The sequence below is a fragment of the Elephas maximus genome, chromosome 21 (genome assembly GCF_024166365.1).
Source record: "Elephas maximus indicus isolate mEleMax1 chromosome 21, mEleMax1 primary haplotype, whole genome shotgun sequence".
NCBI lineage: Eukaryota > Metazoa > Chordata > Mammalia > Proboscidea > Elephantidae > Elephas > Elephas maximus.
In genome coordinates, this window is record NC_064839.1 from 53,993,894 (window position 1) to 54,007,649 (window position 13,756).

The 13,756-nt window shown below is 52.8% G+C and overlaps 1 protein-coding gene across 1 annotated transcript; it reads right to left on the reverse strand.

Moving 5' to 3' along the window:
* Positions 1 to 416: 416 nt before the first annotated feature.
* Positions 417 to 12,368, reverse strand: SNAI3 (snail family transcriptional repressor 3). The gene is made up of 3 exons (XM_049864130.1): positions 12,169 to 12,368; positions 5,914 to 6,531; positions 417 to 1,307 (listed from the first exon to the last, which is right to left on the reverse strand). Exons 1-3 carry the CDS (start codon positions 12,242 to 12,244, stop codon positions 1,126 to 1,128), a joined length of 876 nt encoding a protein of 291 aa, XP_049720087.1. The 5' UTR covers positions 12,245 to 12,368; the 3' UTR covers positions 417 to 1,125.
* Positions 12,369 to 13,756: the final 1,388 nt, after the last annotated feature.

Sequence of the window (13,756 nt, forward strand, 5' to 3'; positions counted from 1 at the left end):
TGGTGTTCTGTTGCTGGGGACAGAGAACTGGATCCTCTTCTAAATGTGACCACGGTGTGGAAGAAAATCCACCCCCAGCCACCCAGACACACGGACCCCTCATGGGCTTATCCCCGCGCCTCAGGTGCATCCGAGTTCTGTTGTCAGCCCTCCCCACCTATGGCCCACATCCTGCACCCATTGGCCTGTACAGCTCTGCACCCCTTCTTGCTGCCTCGCTTCCACAGAAGCCCCCTTTTACCTCACTGCAATGCCCAGCCTTCTCCCCCTCTGATAGCCCCCACTCTGGTCCCCTGCTCTGTGGCCAGAGGCCCCATTATCCTGGAATGCTGCCACCTCGGGGGTCGGCCTCCTACCGACATAGGAGTTTAAGCAAGACCAAGGACTTCAAGGACAGACAGCAGTAGTGAGGAGCTCTTTATTACCCAGTGGCCACGTTCTCTTTGGACACCATCAGAGCAACAAAGCTGGTGGCGCCCAGGATTCCACGAGGTGATATTCCAAAGGCCCAGATCAGGCGGGGACGGGGCTCCTCTGACATGGCCTGTCCCCACTCTCTGGCTCCGTGTGTCCTGCTCCATCTCAGGGAGGGTCGGTGAGGTGGAGGAGGGGCAGGTATGTGTGTGTAGGCTGACAGGGGACAGTGTGTCCCAGCTCCCAACAAGAGGCAGGGTGGAGGCCAGCCCAGGCCATGTCTTACTGATGGACTCCACACCAGACAACCCCAAAGACACCCCGTTGGCTTAGAGGCAGGAAGAACTTTCCAGTGCTGGTGATCATCTCCCCACAGAGCCTTGAACTGTTGAGACCTCACTGAAAACCACACCAAGGTGCAAACTACACGTGATTCTTGTTTGGAGGCAGACGAGGCATCTCTCCTGGGCTGAGTGGGGTGGGGGTTTTGGGTGGCAGCCTGGGGTCAGCCTGCAGGCCACTGCCATCTGACTTCCTGGCTCTGACTGAAGGCGGGAGGTGGCAGTGGGAAAGGGGCCAGCAGACGGGAGACAAGGTCCTACCCCTATGCGAGGCTCCTCTGGGTGCCAGGTGACGTGTTCCCGGGAAGGATACCAGCCTTAGGCCCCCATCTCGGTCCTCTTTTCCCCTCCAGTGCTGACTGGCCAGCACTCAGGGGCCGGGGCAGCAGCCCGATTCTTCGTGGCGTGCCAGGAGTGACATACGGGAGAAGGTCTTGGCGCATCCCTTGCACTGGTACCTCTTGACATCTGAGTGCGTCTGCAGGTGTGCCCGGAGGTTAGAGCGGTCAGCGAAGGCCCTGCTGCAGTGTGAGCAGGTGTAGGGCTTCTCACCTGGGGAGAGAGATAGGTGGTGGTGAATGACAGACCTATCAGAGCAGGCCCGGGAAAGCAGACCCAGTAGTCACAGGTCCCTCTTTTTTTTCATACATTTTGTTGTTGTTGTTGACAATATACACAGCAGAACATACACCAATTCAACAGTTTCTATATACACAACTTAGTGACACTGATTACATCCTTCGAGTTGTGCAACCATTCTCACCCTCCTTCTCTGAGTTGTTCTTCCCCCATTAACATAAACTCACTGCCCTCTAAGGCTCCTATCTAATCTTTCAAGTCGCTGTTGTCAATTTGGTCCCACGTAGATAGATCTCAAAAGAGCACAATGCTCAAGGCAGACATTCTTTACTAATAAAGCTTTTTTTTTTTTAATTTTATTGTGCTTTAGGTAAACATTTACAGCACGAATTCATTTCTCATTCAAAAATTTACACACAAATTGTTTTGTGATATTGGTTACAATCCCTGCAACATGTCAGCCCTCTTCCCGAACCCTTTATACTCTGGGTTCCCCTTGTCTAGTTGCCCAGTTCCCCTTTCCTTTCCTCCCTCCTCGTCTTTGCCTTTGGGCAGCTGTTGCCCATTTGGTCTCATATACTTGATTGAACTAAGAAGCACATTCCTCACGTGTGTTATTGTAGTATATGCCTGTCTAATCTTTGTCTGAAAAGTGGGCTTTGGGAGTGGCTTCAGTTCTGAGTTAGCAGGATGTCCAAGGACCATAGTCTCAGGGGGTTCCTCCAGTCTCTATCAGACCAGTAAGTCTGGCCTTTTTTTGTGAATTTGAATCTTGTTCTACATTTTTCTCCAGCTCTGCCCGGAACCCTCTATTGTGATCTCGGTTAGACTGGTGGATGGTGGTGGCCAGGCACCAGCTAGTTCTTCTGGGTCCAGACTGGTGAAGTATCTTGTTCATGTGATCCATAAGTCCTTTGGACTAGTATTTTCCTTGTGTCTTTGGTTTTCTTCATCTTTGCTCCGGATGGGATGGGACCAATAGATGTATCTTAGATGGCTACTTGCCAGCTTTTAAGACCCCAGATGCTACTTACCAAAGTAGGATGTAGGACATTCTTTTTATGAACTATATTATGCCAATTGACCTAGGTGCCCCCAAGATAATGGTCCCAGCCCTCAGCCCCAGTAACTTGGTCCCTCAAAGAGTATGGATGTGTCTAGCAAGCTTCTGTGACTTTGCCTTGGTCAAGTTGTGCTGACTTCCCCTATATTACGTGTTGTCTTTCCCTAAACCAAAGTTAACACTTGTCTACTATCTAGTTAGTGATTTTCCTCCCCATCCCTCCCCACTCTTGTAACCATCAAAGATTGTTTTTTTCTGCGTGTAAACCTTTTCTTGGGTTTTTATAATAGTGGTCTCATACAATATTTGTCCTTTATGATTGACATATTTCACTCAGCATAATGCCCTCCAGATTCACCTATGTAATGAGATATTTTGCAGATTCATCATTGTTCTTTATCGTTGTGTAGGATTCCATTGTGTATATGTACTGTAATTTATCTGTTCATCTGTTTATGGGCATTTAGGTTGTTTCCTTCTTTTTGCTGTTGTGAATAATACTGCATACTGCAATGAATATGGGTGTGCATATGTCTATTCATGTGACAGCTCTTATTTCTCTAGGATATATTCCTAGGAGCGGGATTGCTGGATCGTATGGTAGTTCTATTTCTAGCTTTGTAAGGAGGTGCCATATCATTTTCCATAGTGGATGTACCATTCTACATTCCCACCAGCAGTGCATGAGCTCCAATCTCCTATTGTTTGGTTTTAAGATTTCAGAGAATATTTTTGGTTTTGGGTTTAAAGAGTATCTCAGGGTAATAGTTTCAGGAGTTCACCCAGCTTCCATGGTTCCAGAAAGTCTGGATTCCATAAGAATTTGAAATTGTTTTGCATTTCCCCCCTTTTGATCAGGGTTCTTCTATAGAATCTTTGATTAAAATGTTCAGTAATGGTAGCTGGGCACTATCCAGTTCTTCCGGTCTCATGGCAAAGGAGGCAGTTTACAGGCCCCTCTTATAAATTAAAAGCCCCTCTTTATCCCTATTCCAAAGGCTCACTGACAGCCTGTGAGGCTTTCACTGCCCTTCCCTAAGAGGGGAGCTTTTGAGACCCCCAGGAGGAAGCGGTGAGGCTAAGCAGCACGAGTCATCTGAGGAGAGCTGCTGGGGTAGGGTATACTCTGCAGTATCTAAAATCTCCCTGAGAACCAGAGGTTGCCTCATGGCTGATTTCTTCCACCTCATGTCTGCTTGGATTCTCCTGGGGCCTCCTTCCCCTCTGGGACATGAAAAGCCTCAAGCTGTACCAGTGAAGGCGAAGCAGGGAAGAGCAGAGCCCTACAGACCTGCCCAGGAAGCAGGTATTTAGGAAAGAATAGAGAGCCCTGGCCAGGAAGGGGGCATCCTTGTTGAGGAAGCATTGAGTATCTGTTAACGGTGATAGAAAACTTGGCAGTGGATATGGGTGATGAATGTAGTAGTTGTCACTGAATTATACATGTAAAAAATGTTGAATTGGCAATGCTGTATTAATTTTTTTTTTTGCCAAAGGATGCTCCTGAGTGTCGTGGAAGTAAAACAAGCAGCTACCTTACTTTGAAGAATAGACTAAGAAGAAAAGGTCTCCACTGATGAAAATCAAAACATCGTGATAGTGTTACATATGTTTTTGCCACCAAAAGAAAACAATTTGCTAGTTGTATCCTCCAAAGCGCCTTCAGTCAGGGCTCCTAGTTCCTGTTGTAGGGATGTGGTCAGCGGGAGGACCCTAACAAGGATCAAGGGCAAGGCCACTGTCCTCTACCTGGGGGGCCTCTGTCCAGCATGCATCCCACAGAATCCTGATAGATGCTCGACTGCAGTCACAAGGGGACACAGAGCACCTACATCCCTGCTGGCTGGTGCAACCTGGGCACTCCACTCCCAGAGAACTGCACCCCAGATGCACCAGAGCTTGAGAGTAGCACCCTTGGAAAAAGAATGGGCATCCAAAGACATCCTCAGCAAGGTATGGAGGAAAAACTGAGGCAATTTCTGGGACCTGGTGATTCCTTCTGCAAACATACCTGCCTTTCCCCTCCACCGGGGTGACTCAGGGCACGCCAGGCACAGGGCCATGACCTCGGGGTCAGGAGCCTCCCATTGCAAAAAGCGTATGTTGCAACTGTTGGGTTTACAAGCAAGACACGATTCTTACTCCTGGAACCTACTTCTGTCTTCCCGTCTTGAACTCTGCCTGGTGTGGCTGAACAGGCCAGGTCAGGTGGATATGGGCTCAGCTACGAGCTCCCCCAGGCAGAGTGTCCCTGCGTTCTCTGTGGGCTTTGGTTTCAATCTACGGAAGAAAAGGCTAACCTCCAAGGCCTCTTTCAGCAACAAGCTCTGACTTCTCTCCCTCTCCTCTGTCTCTGGGTCTTCTTTCCCCTCTTCCCTTCCTCCTTCGTCTCCTTTATTTCCTGCAGTCGCTTAGCTACCTTCTCACTCTCCAAGATTCCAAGTGAAGTCCCAGCGGCTCTCCCTGCCCCTCACCAGGCCAAGTGACCCAGGCCTCGCCCACCTCAGCTCTATCTCCCTCCTGACTCCACTGCTCAGGAGTTCTGAACAGCCCAGAATACCAAAAACAGACTCCTGGGCTCCCGAGAGGCAGAGCTGGACATGACCTCTCCCTCCATTGTTCCTACAACTCCCTCCTTCCCCTCTGGCCTATCCTTGCCTTAAGTTTTATCCTGGGAAAATACACAGAACATAAAATTTGCCATTTAACCTTTTAAAGTGTACAATTCAGTGACATTAATGACATTCGCTATGTTGGGCAACTGTCATCACTATTAATTTTCAAAAGTTTCCCATCCCCTCCAAACGAACTCAGTGCCCCTTCACTCCGCATCCCTCCCTCCCTCAGCCCCTGGTAACCCCTCAGTGCCCCTTCACTCCGCATCCCTCCCTCCCTCAGCCCCTGGTAACCCCTCAGTGCCCCTTCACTCCGCATCCCTCCCTCCCTCAGCCCCTGGTAACCCCTCAGTGCCCCTTCACTCCGCATCCCTCCCTCCCTCAGCCCCTGGTAACCCCTCAGTGCCCCTTCACTCCGCATCCCTCCCTCCCTCAGCCCCTGGTAACCCCTCAGTGCCCCTTCACTCCGCATCCCTCCCTCCCTCAGCCCCTGGTAACCCCCCAGTGCCCCTTCACTCCGCATCCCTCCCTCCCTCAGCCCCTGGTAACCCCTGGTCTACTTTGGTCTCTAAGCATTTGCCTGTTCTAGACATTGCATGTAAGTGGACAGTACTTGTCCTTTTGTGACTGGCTCCTTTTTCGCAGCATAATGTTTCCAAGCTTCATCCATGCTGTAGCATGTGCCAGAACTTCGTTTCTTTTTATGCCTGAGTGATATGCCATCATGTGGACGGACCACATTTTGTTCTCCATTTGTCTGGTGATGGCCCTCCCCTTTTTCTTACCTTACTTCCCACCTCCCCCCGCCCCAACCCCAATCCCTGTGCAGAGGGCTTCTCCCCCACCCTACCCTACCCACATGGAGCCCAACCCGCTTGGTCTCTGCCCGAGGGGTCCCTACCTGTGTGGGTGCGGATGTGGCCCTGCAGCAGCCAGGGCCTGGAGAAGGCCTTGCCACAGAGCACGCAGACGCAGGGCAGCGTGTGGGTGCGCAGGTGCATCTTGAGGGCGCCCAGGCTGGCATACTCCTTGTCACAGTGCTTGCAGCTGAAGCAGCGCCGTGGCTGCAGGTCGCAGTGCAGCTGCCGGTGCCTGGCCAGGCCAGCCACAGTGTGGTAGGGCCGGTGGCAGTCAAGGCACTCGAAGCAGCCTGGGGGCCGGGGTGTCCCTGCAGTCCCACACAGTTTTTCTGGAGATTTGCCCCCGCCTGGGCCCAGGATCGGAGGCCACCTTGCGTGCAGGAGCAGCAGTGGGGGCAGGTTGAGGTGGTTCAGGCTATCTCTGAGAGGTGCGCTGGGGGCTCGGCCAGCCCCTGGGTCCAATAGGCTGACCTCCAGGGGTCTGGGGCTCGAAGCCCCCCGCACTTCCTCATCACGTGCTAGAGGCAAGGCGAGGCAGGAGATGACAGGGGTGCAGTTCTGGGGCCGGGGTGTGTCACTGAGTGTGGAGGGGGCCTCCTTGTCTGGGAGGAGGAGAGGCACCACCAGCCCCCTACAGGTGGAGCAGGAGCCATTGGCTTCTAGAGGGGGAGGAGGAGAGAGCACAATGAACAGTGAAGACAGACCCCCTCCCCCAACTTTTGCCCCCTCAGCTCCCATTCCTCCATCTCATCACAAGCCCGTCTTCAGAGACGAGCACAACTCGGTGTCATGGGCAGCTAGGAACCACGCTGTTAGGGCCGCATTACAACAGATACTGAGCGTGGGGACGCCCTGCTGCAGGGAGGTAGTGTGCAGAAATCTAGAACAGAGAGGCCTGGTGTCTAGAGGGTAAGTCTCAGTTCTTCTTTATAAACACAGACAAACAGCTCACGGATCCCTCGTATCTGTGACAAAACAGTGGCACAGGGGCTCTCACTCTACCATCCCAGGCCGGGCTGCCCTTGTCAACTAGCCCCCGCCTCACCTCCAGAGTGGGAAGCACTGCACTGAGTCAGCATTGTAATGCGACATTAGTCAGGAGGCCTGGCAGTGGGCCCGGCCAGTAAGATACAGCCACTTGAAGCTAATTACCCTTATCATCCCACCCACCTGCAGTTTTGCCTTGTGAGGGTGACTCGAGGATGCTCTGGGAAGCCCTTCTCTGCCACTAGGGGGCCCCCTTGGCTGCCCCACTCCCCCTACCCCCCCCAGCTGTGTGGGGTTGGGGTTTCTTGTCAATGCTCTGTTGGTCAAGACTGGCTTTATTAGATAAAATACAACTTGTTCCTGCACTTGGCTTTCCTCAGAGCTGTTGGGAATTTGTGGGCCAGAACACTCCATGTGAATCCAGATTAGAATGGTGACAGCCCCAAGTACATGGGGGTAGTCTGAGGGTAAGAGCTGAATTCTGGATTTCCCCAGGCCCAAATCTGCAACCAGCCCTCAACCCATTTCTTATTCCATACAGGTTGGAGTAAATTTTCTGCTTTCTCTGTGAAGGGCTTTTTGGTCAGACTTTATATCTGTGGTTCAAAATAACCCACAGAATGAGAGAAAATACTTGCAAATCATAGGTCTGATCAGGGACTTGCATCCCAAATAAATGAAGAATTCTTGCAATGCAACAATGAAAAAACAATTCATACAATTAGACAAAGGACTGGAATAGACATTTATCCAAAAAAGATATATAAAAGGCCAACAAGCACATGAAAAGATGCTCAACACCATTAGGCATCAGGAAAATGCAAACCAAAACCACAATGAGATGCCACTTCACAGCCACAGCCACTAGGATGGGGATAATTAGAAAAATGGAAGACAACAAGCCTTGGCAAGGAGGTGGAGAAATCAGAGCCCTCCAGCGCTGCTGGTGGGAATGTAAAACGGTGCAGCCACTTTGGAAAACAGTCTGGCAGCTCCTCAAAAAGTTAAACTTAGAGTTGCCATATGGCCCAGCAATTCCCCTCCTAGGTATCTACCCAAGACGAATGAAAACATACTCACACAGAGACTTATATGTGAATGTTCACGGCAGCACTATTCACACCGGCCAAAAGTAAAAACAACTCAAATGTCCGTCAACAGAAAATGGATAAATATATAGTATATCCATACAATGGAATATTATACAGCCATAAAAAGGAACGAAGCACTGATACATGTGATGACATGGATAAACCTCAAAAATCCTGTGTTAAGCAAAAGGAGCCATATTAAAAAAGGTCAAACAGTATATGACTCCATTTCTATAAAATGTCCAGAATAGGCAAAACCAGAGACAGGAAGTAGACGAGTGGTAAGTAGACGAGTGGTAAGTAGACGAGTGGTAAGTAGACGAGTGGTAAGTAGACGAGTGGTAAGTAGACGAGTGGTAAGTAGACGAGTGGTAAGTAGACGAGTGGTAAGTAGACGAGTGGTAAGTAGACGAGTGGTAAGTAGACGAGTGGTAAGTAGACGAGTGGTAAGTAGACGAGTGGTAAGTAGACGAGTGGTAAGTAGACGAGTGGTAAGTAGACGAGTGGTAAGTAGACGAGTGGTAAGTAGACGAGTGGTAAGTAGACGAGTGGTAAGTAGACGAGTGGTAAGTAGACGAGTGGTAAGTAGACGAGTGGTAAGTAGACGAGTGGTAAGTAGACGAGTGGTAAGTAGACGAGTGGTAAGTAGACGAGTGGTAAGTAGACGAGTGGTAAGTAGACGAGTGGTAAGTAGACGAGTGGTAAGTAGACGAGTGGTAAGTAGACGAGTGGTAAGTAGACGAGTGGTAAGTAGACGAGTGGTAAGTAGACGAGTGGTAAGTAGACGAGTGGTAAGTAGACGAGTGGTAAGTAGACGAGTGGTAAGTAGACGAGTGGTAAGTAGACGAGTGGTAAGTAGACGAGTGGTTGCCAGGGGCTTGAGTGGGAGGTGACTACTAATGGGTGCGGGGTTTCCATTTGGGGGTAATGAAAATGTTTTGGAATTAGACAGTGGTGATGGTTCCACGAGTCTGTGAATATACTAAAGACCACTGTGTTGTACACTGATAACAAAGGAATTGGATGGTATGTGAATTATATTTCAATAAAGCTGTTAAAACAAAACAGAAAGGCTAAGAGAGGAGGTGGCAGGTGTGACATATGACGGTGAGTGTTACGTATGCAAGTCCCCAGCTCTCACTCCCTTCGCTCTGTGTGCTCTGAGACCCTAGAGTACATACTGTAGAGACTTGTCCTTTATCGTCACCCCCACGGCCAAGCACAGAGCTGCACACATGGTGGGTGGTCCATAAATAGTTTCCTGTATTGAATTTGAAGGTTTAAAGGACATTCCGAGGAACAGGGCAGGGGATCCGTGCAAACTGTTAACGCACTGTGCTGCTAACTGAAAAGCTGGTGATTCTTATCTATCCAGAGGCACCTTGAAAGAAAGGCCTGGTAATCTACTTCTGAAAAATCAGCCATTGAAAACTGTACGGCACACGGTTCTACTCTGACATATACGGGGTCGCCACAAGTTGGAGTTTTTTACTGGTCTCCAGCTACAGGCTGCACCTTTGAGTGTGACTGGGTTATGAAGCTTGAAGGAACGCTATTCAAGACCCTCCTGCAATGCTCAGGGGTCAGACTCACCCCCTTCGAGGTGTGAACGGATTCCTGGGAGCCCAAAGGCAACCTTGGGCTAAGGTTTCCTTGGAGGCTCAGGTAGCAACCGCCTTCTCTGGGGAAGGAGAGGCCTTGGTCTCAGAGAGCTGGGCAGTGGGACTCCAGTGCAGGATGGGGACAGTGCAGAGCAGCAGCTTTGCAACCCCTGGCCTCCCAGGTGAGCCCAGGAGGCTCAGTTTCACCTGTCAGGCAGCTACAGCCTAGCCACCAGATCCAAACTGTTGACCAAGGACAAGTCTGAATTCGCCCCACTTCTTCCCTCCCTTCCCCTCCCCTGCTCTCTTCTCTCCTCGTCTCTCACATGATCTTCTCCCCCTTCTCTGTCTCTTATTATTTCCTCTTTGCTAGCTCTTCCCCCTCTATGTTTTTCTTCCTGTTCCCCTTTCCTCCTCTGGGTTCCCTTCTCACCAACCCAGTGTCCTTAGTCAAAGCCTGTGGACCTTTCACCCTAGCCCAACCAGCACAAAGAAACCTTTTACTCCAGCAAATTGTCTTCCTGAGTGGGTTCCCTTCTGGCTCCCCCAGCCCAGGCAGGAGAGTGGCACCCAACACCAGGCCTCCAGAGCCAGCACAGAAAGGCAGGGGCTGGGGAAGAAGGGTGCTGAGGTGGTGAGGCTACATGGGTGGTGGACTGCCCTTCTGCCCAGCCACTGTCCCATCTCACAAAGGTGAAGGAAGGTGCATCACCCCCACTATCTCCTGCCCTTAATCTCTCCCACTCTCATCCTCCCAGTTATAAAAGTCAGCACATCAGCTCTGTCCTCCCAGAAGGGGTGGTGGTGGTGATGACAGGTTGAGACGAAGGCCCAGGGGCTCTGAGACAGGCACAGGGGCACCTAGGAGCTTCCCATTCCAGACCTTTCCTCAGGGGCCTTTCCACAGGGGAAAGGTCTCTGTCTCTCAAGCTTCAGTGGCTGGGAGGAAGTTGCTGCTTATCTCTGAGGAGTGCCCCCATTCCTGCCCCATGCATCCTCGGCCCAGCCAAGACTGCAGGGCCAGGGGCCGGCTCCAGAAGGCAGGATGGGGAGATGGCCATGGGGGGTGGGAGGAGGATTCAGACTCATTCCAGGGGTAGTACTTTTTAATGGCTTTCTCCCATATCCATTTGGTTTTGCTTGTTTTTAAATTCATTCTGCAGCTCAGATTCCTGGGATAAGAGACTTTTCAGGACCCTCTGGCTTCAAAGGGTTCCCTGGGCAGCCCTAAAGAGGCCCTTATTTAAAGGACAGAGTGGGGGACCCCAAGCCCTAGCATCTGAAGTCTATTCTGGGGGAGCATCCTGGCAGAAAGTGGAAAGCCAGGCAGCTGGAGCCACAGCGAGGGAGAAGGGGAGCAGAGAGCACTAGAAAGGGTGTGAAGTGCTTGGGTGCAAAGAGCAGACCCTCCCCCTACAAATGCATGCTCGACCTGGCACACAGCATGGGTCTATACCTGACATGGCAAGGTGGGGTGCACTGTACGACCAGACCCTAAGCAATGGTTTTTAAACTATGACCCATGAAACTTCAAGTTCATACTGTGTGTGTACACACACACACTTGATCATAGGCGAGACACTGATAGTTTCTGTTCTATTTTATCCTAGAAAATTGCTGGTTGAGGCTGGTTATATTGATTTCATTTGAAAAGGCACAGCCCTAGAAGTCGCCCCCTGGTGGCAGCCTTGGCTGAGTTCCTGCCCTGGGAGTGGGCCTCTGCTCTAGGCTCACAGGATAAGGGCCTCCCTGGAGCATTGGTTAGTGCCCTTCCTTCCTTTGCTCCCTCTCAGGGCCACCTGTGGTCCCCAAGTGGGTCCTGGTCCAAAGAAGCTGCTGAGCTAGGTGGGGCCCCCTCTGATCCCTCTGTGCCTCAGCTCTTTGAGAGAACAGAGAGTCCATCTTCCTGGTTGTCACAGGCCTCCTGTGTCCCTGTCCAGCAGGGAGGGGGCTGAGTGGACAGTCACATTCACTTCATTTTCTCTGCCCACCGAGCAGGAGTCTCAGTGGGCTGGATCTCAGCCCCTGCCCTGCACAAGCAACTACCAGTGAGAGATAGGGCTTCCCCAGGAGAGGAGGAAGTGACCGAGAGGAATGAGGAGGCATTGGGGGTCCCTCCCCAGCTGAATAGGGGCCAGACAAGCCTTCTCAACTGAGAGAACCCATGGGCCCCTCTTCCCATCTCCTTTGCCCACCAACTCAAGCCAGAAGCTCTGGGGGAGCCCTCGATGGGCCAGATCCCAGGTGGTCCTCTGTCTTCTTCCCCATCATCCCCAGGACCCCTCCCAAACCTGGCGCACCAGGAAGAGGACTCTGGGGTCCCTTTAGCTGGACTGCAGTGGTGGGGACAGGTGTGCCCCATCCGCAAGGAAAAGGCCCCAAGATTTGGGGGCCTAGAAACGCTCCTCTAAGTGGGCAAAAGAGGGCCCCTCCCTATGCCAAGGCTGGCTGAGTGCGATGAAGCCAGCTGGTGCCCTGGGGGCCACCTTACCTACTTCCAGCCCCCAGGTCTCCGCCCAGGAGGGCCCCTCGTCTCTGCTGAACTGGCGAGGCCCTATCCTATCCTCCCACCTGGGGCTAGAGACTGGTGTCCCCCGCTCCCGGGCCCTACCCCTACCTCTCTGGGTCTCCAGCTGGCCATAGTTGGGAATCCTGTGGCTGGAGTGGGTTTTCACCAGGAAGGAGCGCGGCATCTTCTCCTCCCGGGCGGCGGGGCCAGGACGCGGTCCCCACTAGTCCGTCCGTCCGTCCGGACGCCAGCGGACCCGGCCCGCGCAGAGTCAGGTGCGGATGGGGTCAGGCTTATTAGCATAGCGCGCCGGCTCCTCCAACTAGCGCTGGGCGCGGGCGGTGGGGGGCCTGCAGGCAGGGCCGGGGGCGGGACCGAAGTGGGCAGGGTCTATGTATTAGCATAGAGCGCCGGCTCCACCAACAAGAGCCCGGCGCGGGGGGGCGGGGCCGAGAAAAAGGGCGGGGCCGGCGCGTGCAGGGGCGGGAAGGGCCATGCCTATTAGCATAGCGCGCTGCCTCCTCCAACCAGGGCCCGGCGCGGGCGTGGGCGGGGCCGCGGCGCCACGCCCGGGACAGGTGCTCGGACGCGGGGGAGGGGCACAGGGCCACGTGGACGCCGGTGCCCTCCCCACTAGACTCTTTGGCTGCGCGCGGCGTGGCGTGGCATCCCACACCGACCCTTCGGCCTGGAGCACCCACGCGCTGCGGATTGAAGGGCGGACTTCGAAGCCGCACGGCACTGAGTCCAGCACTTCTATTTTATAATCTAGGAATCTAGTCTACACAGGGCGTAGCGAAGGCAGGAACTAGTCCACCAAGCACCCTCACTCTGGCCACTTACAGCCCTCTGTCTTTCTGAGAATGTCAGTGCTGGAATTGATCTAAACTGACCCAGCCTGACCAGGGGTGACCGGGGGTAGATCCCGGGGGACAGGCGGCCTGGGGAGAGTGGCCCTTTCTGGGTGGGGTGAGGGCCCCAGCGGCGTTACGATTTGCCCAGACAGCCTGGAATTCCGAAATCTCGAGGAGGCACATGGACTCCAGGAAAGTTGGATGAAAGATGGTGAACCATTTGCAACAACCCATGTCTGTGACCCTGGGCAAACCCTTCCCCTGCTTCTGGGTCCTTGAGATTTGTTCTCAAAATAAAGAGCCGGGTGGAGGTGGGTCTGGGTCCCTACAATAAGGTCATTTCCTACCTTCAGAGGCAGACAGTGGTCTAGCAGCCCTGGGAGCAGCTACGGGGCTTGTCTACAGCTGGGTGGCAGGTCGGTCTCCCTGGCGTGCCCAGGTCCCCCACGGCCGCCAGCAAGGTGCTCTTTGCCAGCTGTGGGTTTGGGGTGGGGGTGGATATGGTAGAGATGGTGGTGACTAGAGAAGAACGATGGGGAGGGCATGCCACACCAATGTCTTATGTTCCTACAGTTACCAGGTGTGAGTAACTGGGAGAGTATAATCCCTGTTTTGCAGATGAGAAGAGCAAGGCTCTGAGAGATTACTAAGGGTAGAATTGGGACCTGGACCCAGACCTCCAGACTCTTCTTGACAGGTGGATGCCTGGATGGCAGAATGCACTTATCTGACTTGGGCCATGGCCAGGCACCCTACTGGCATGCATCTCACTGTTGCACACCCCACAGCCAGCACCCTGTGGCCAGGCCCTTCACGGCTGTGCAACCCACAGTTGGGCTCCC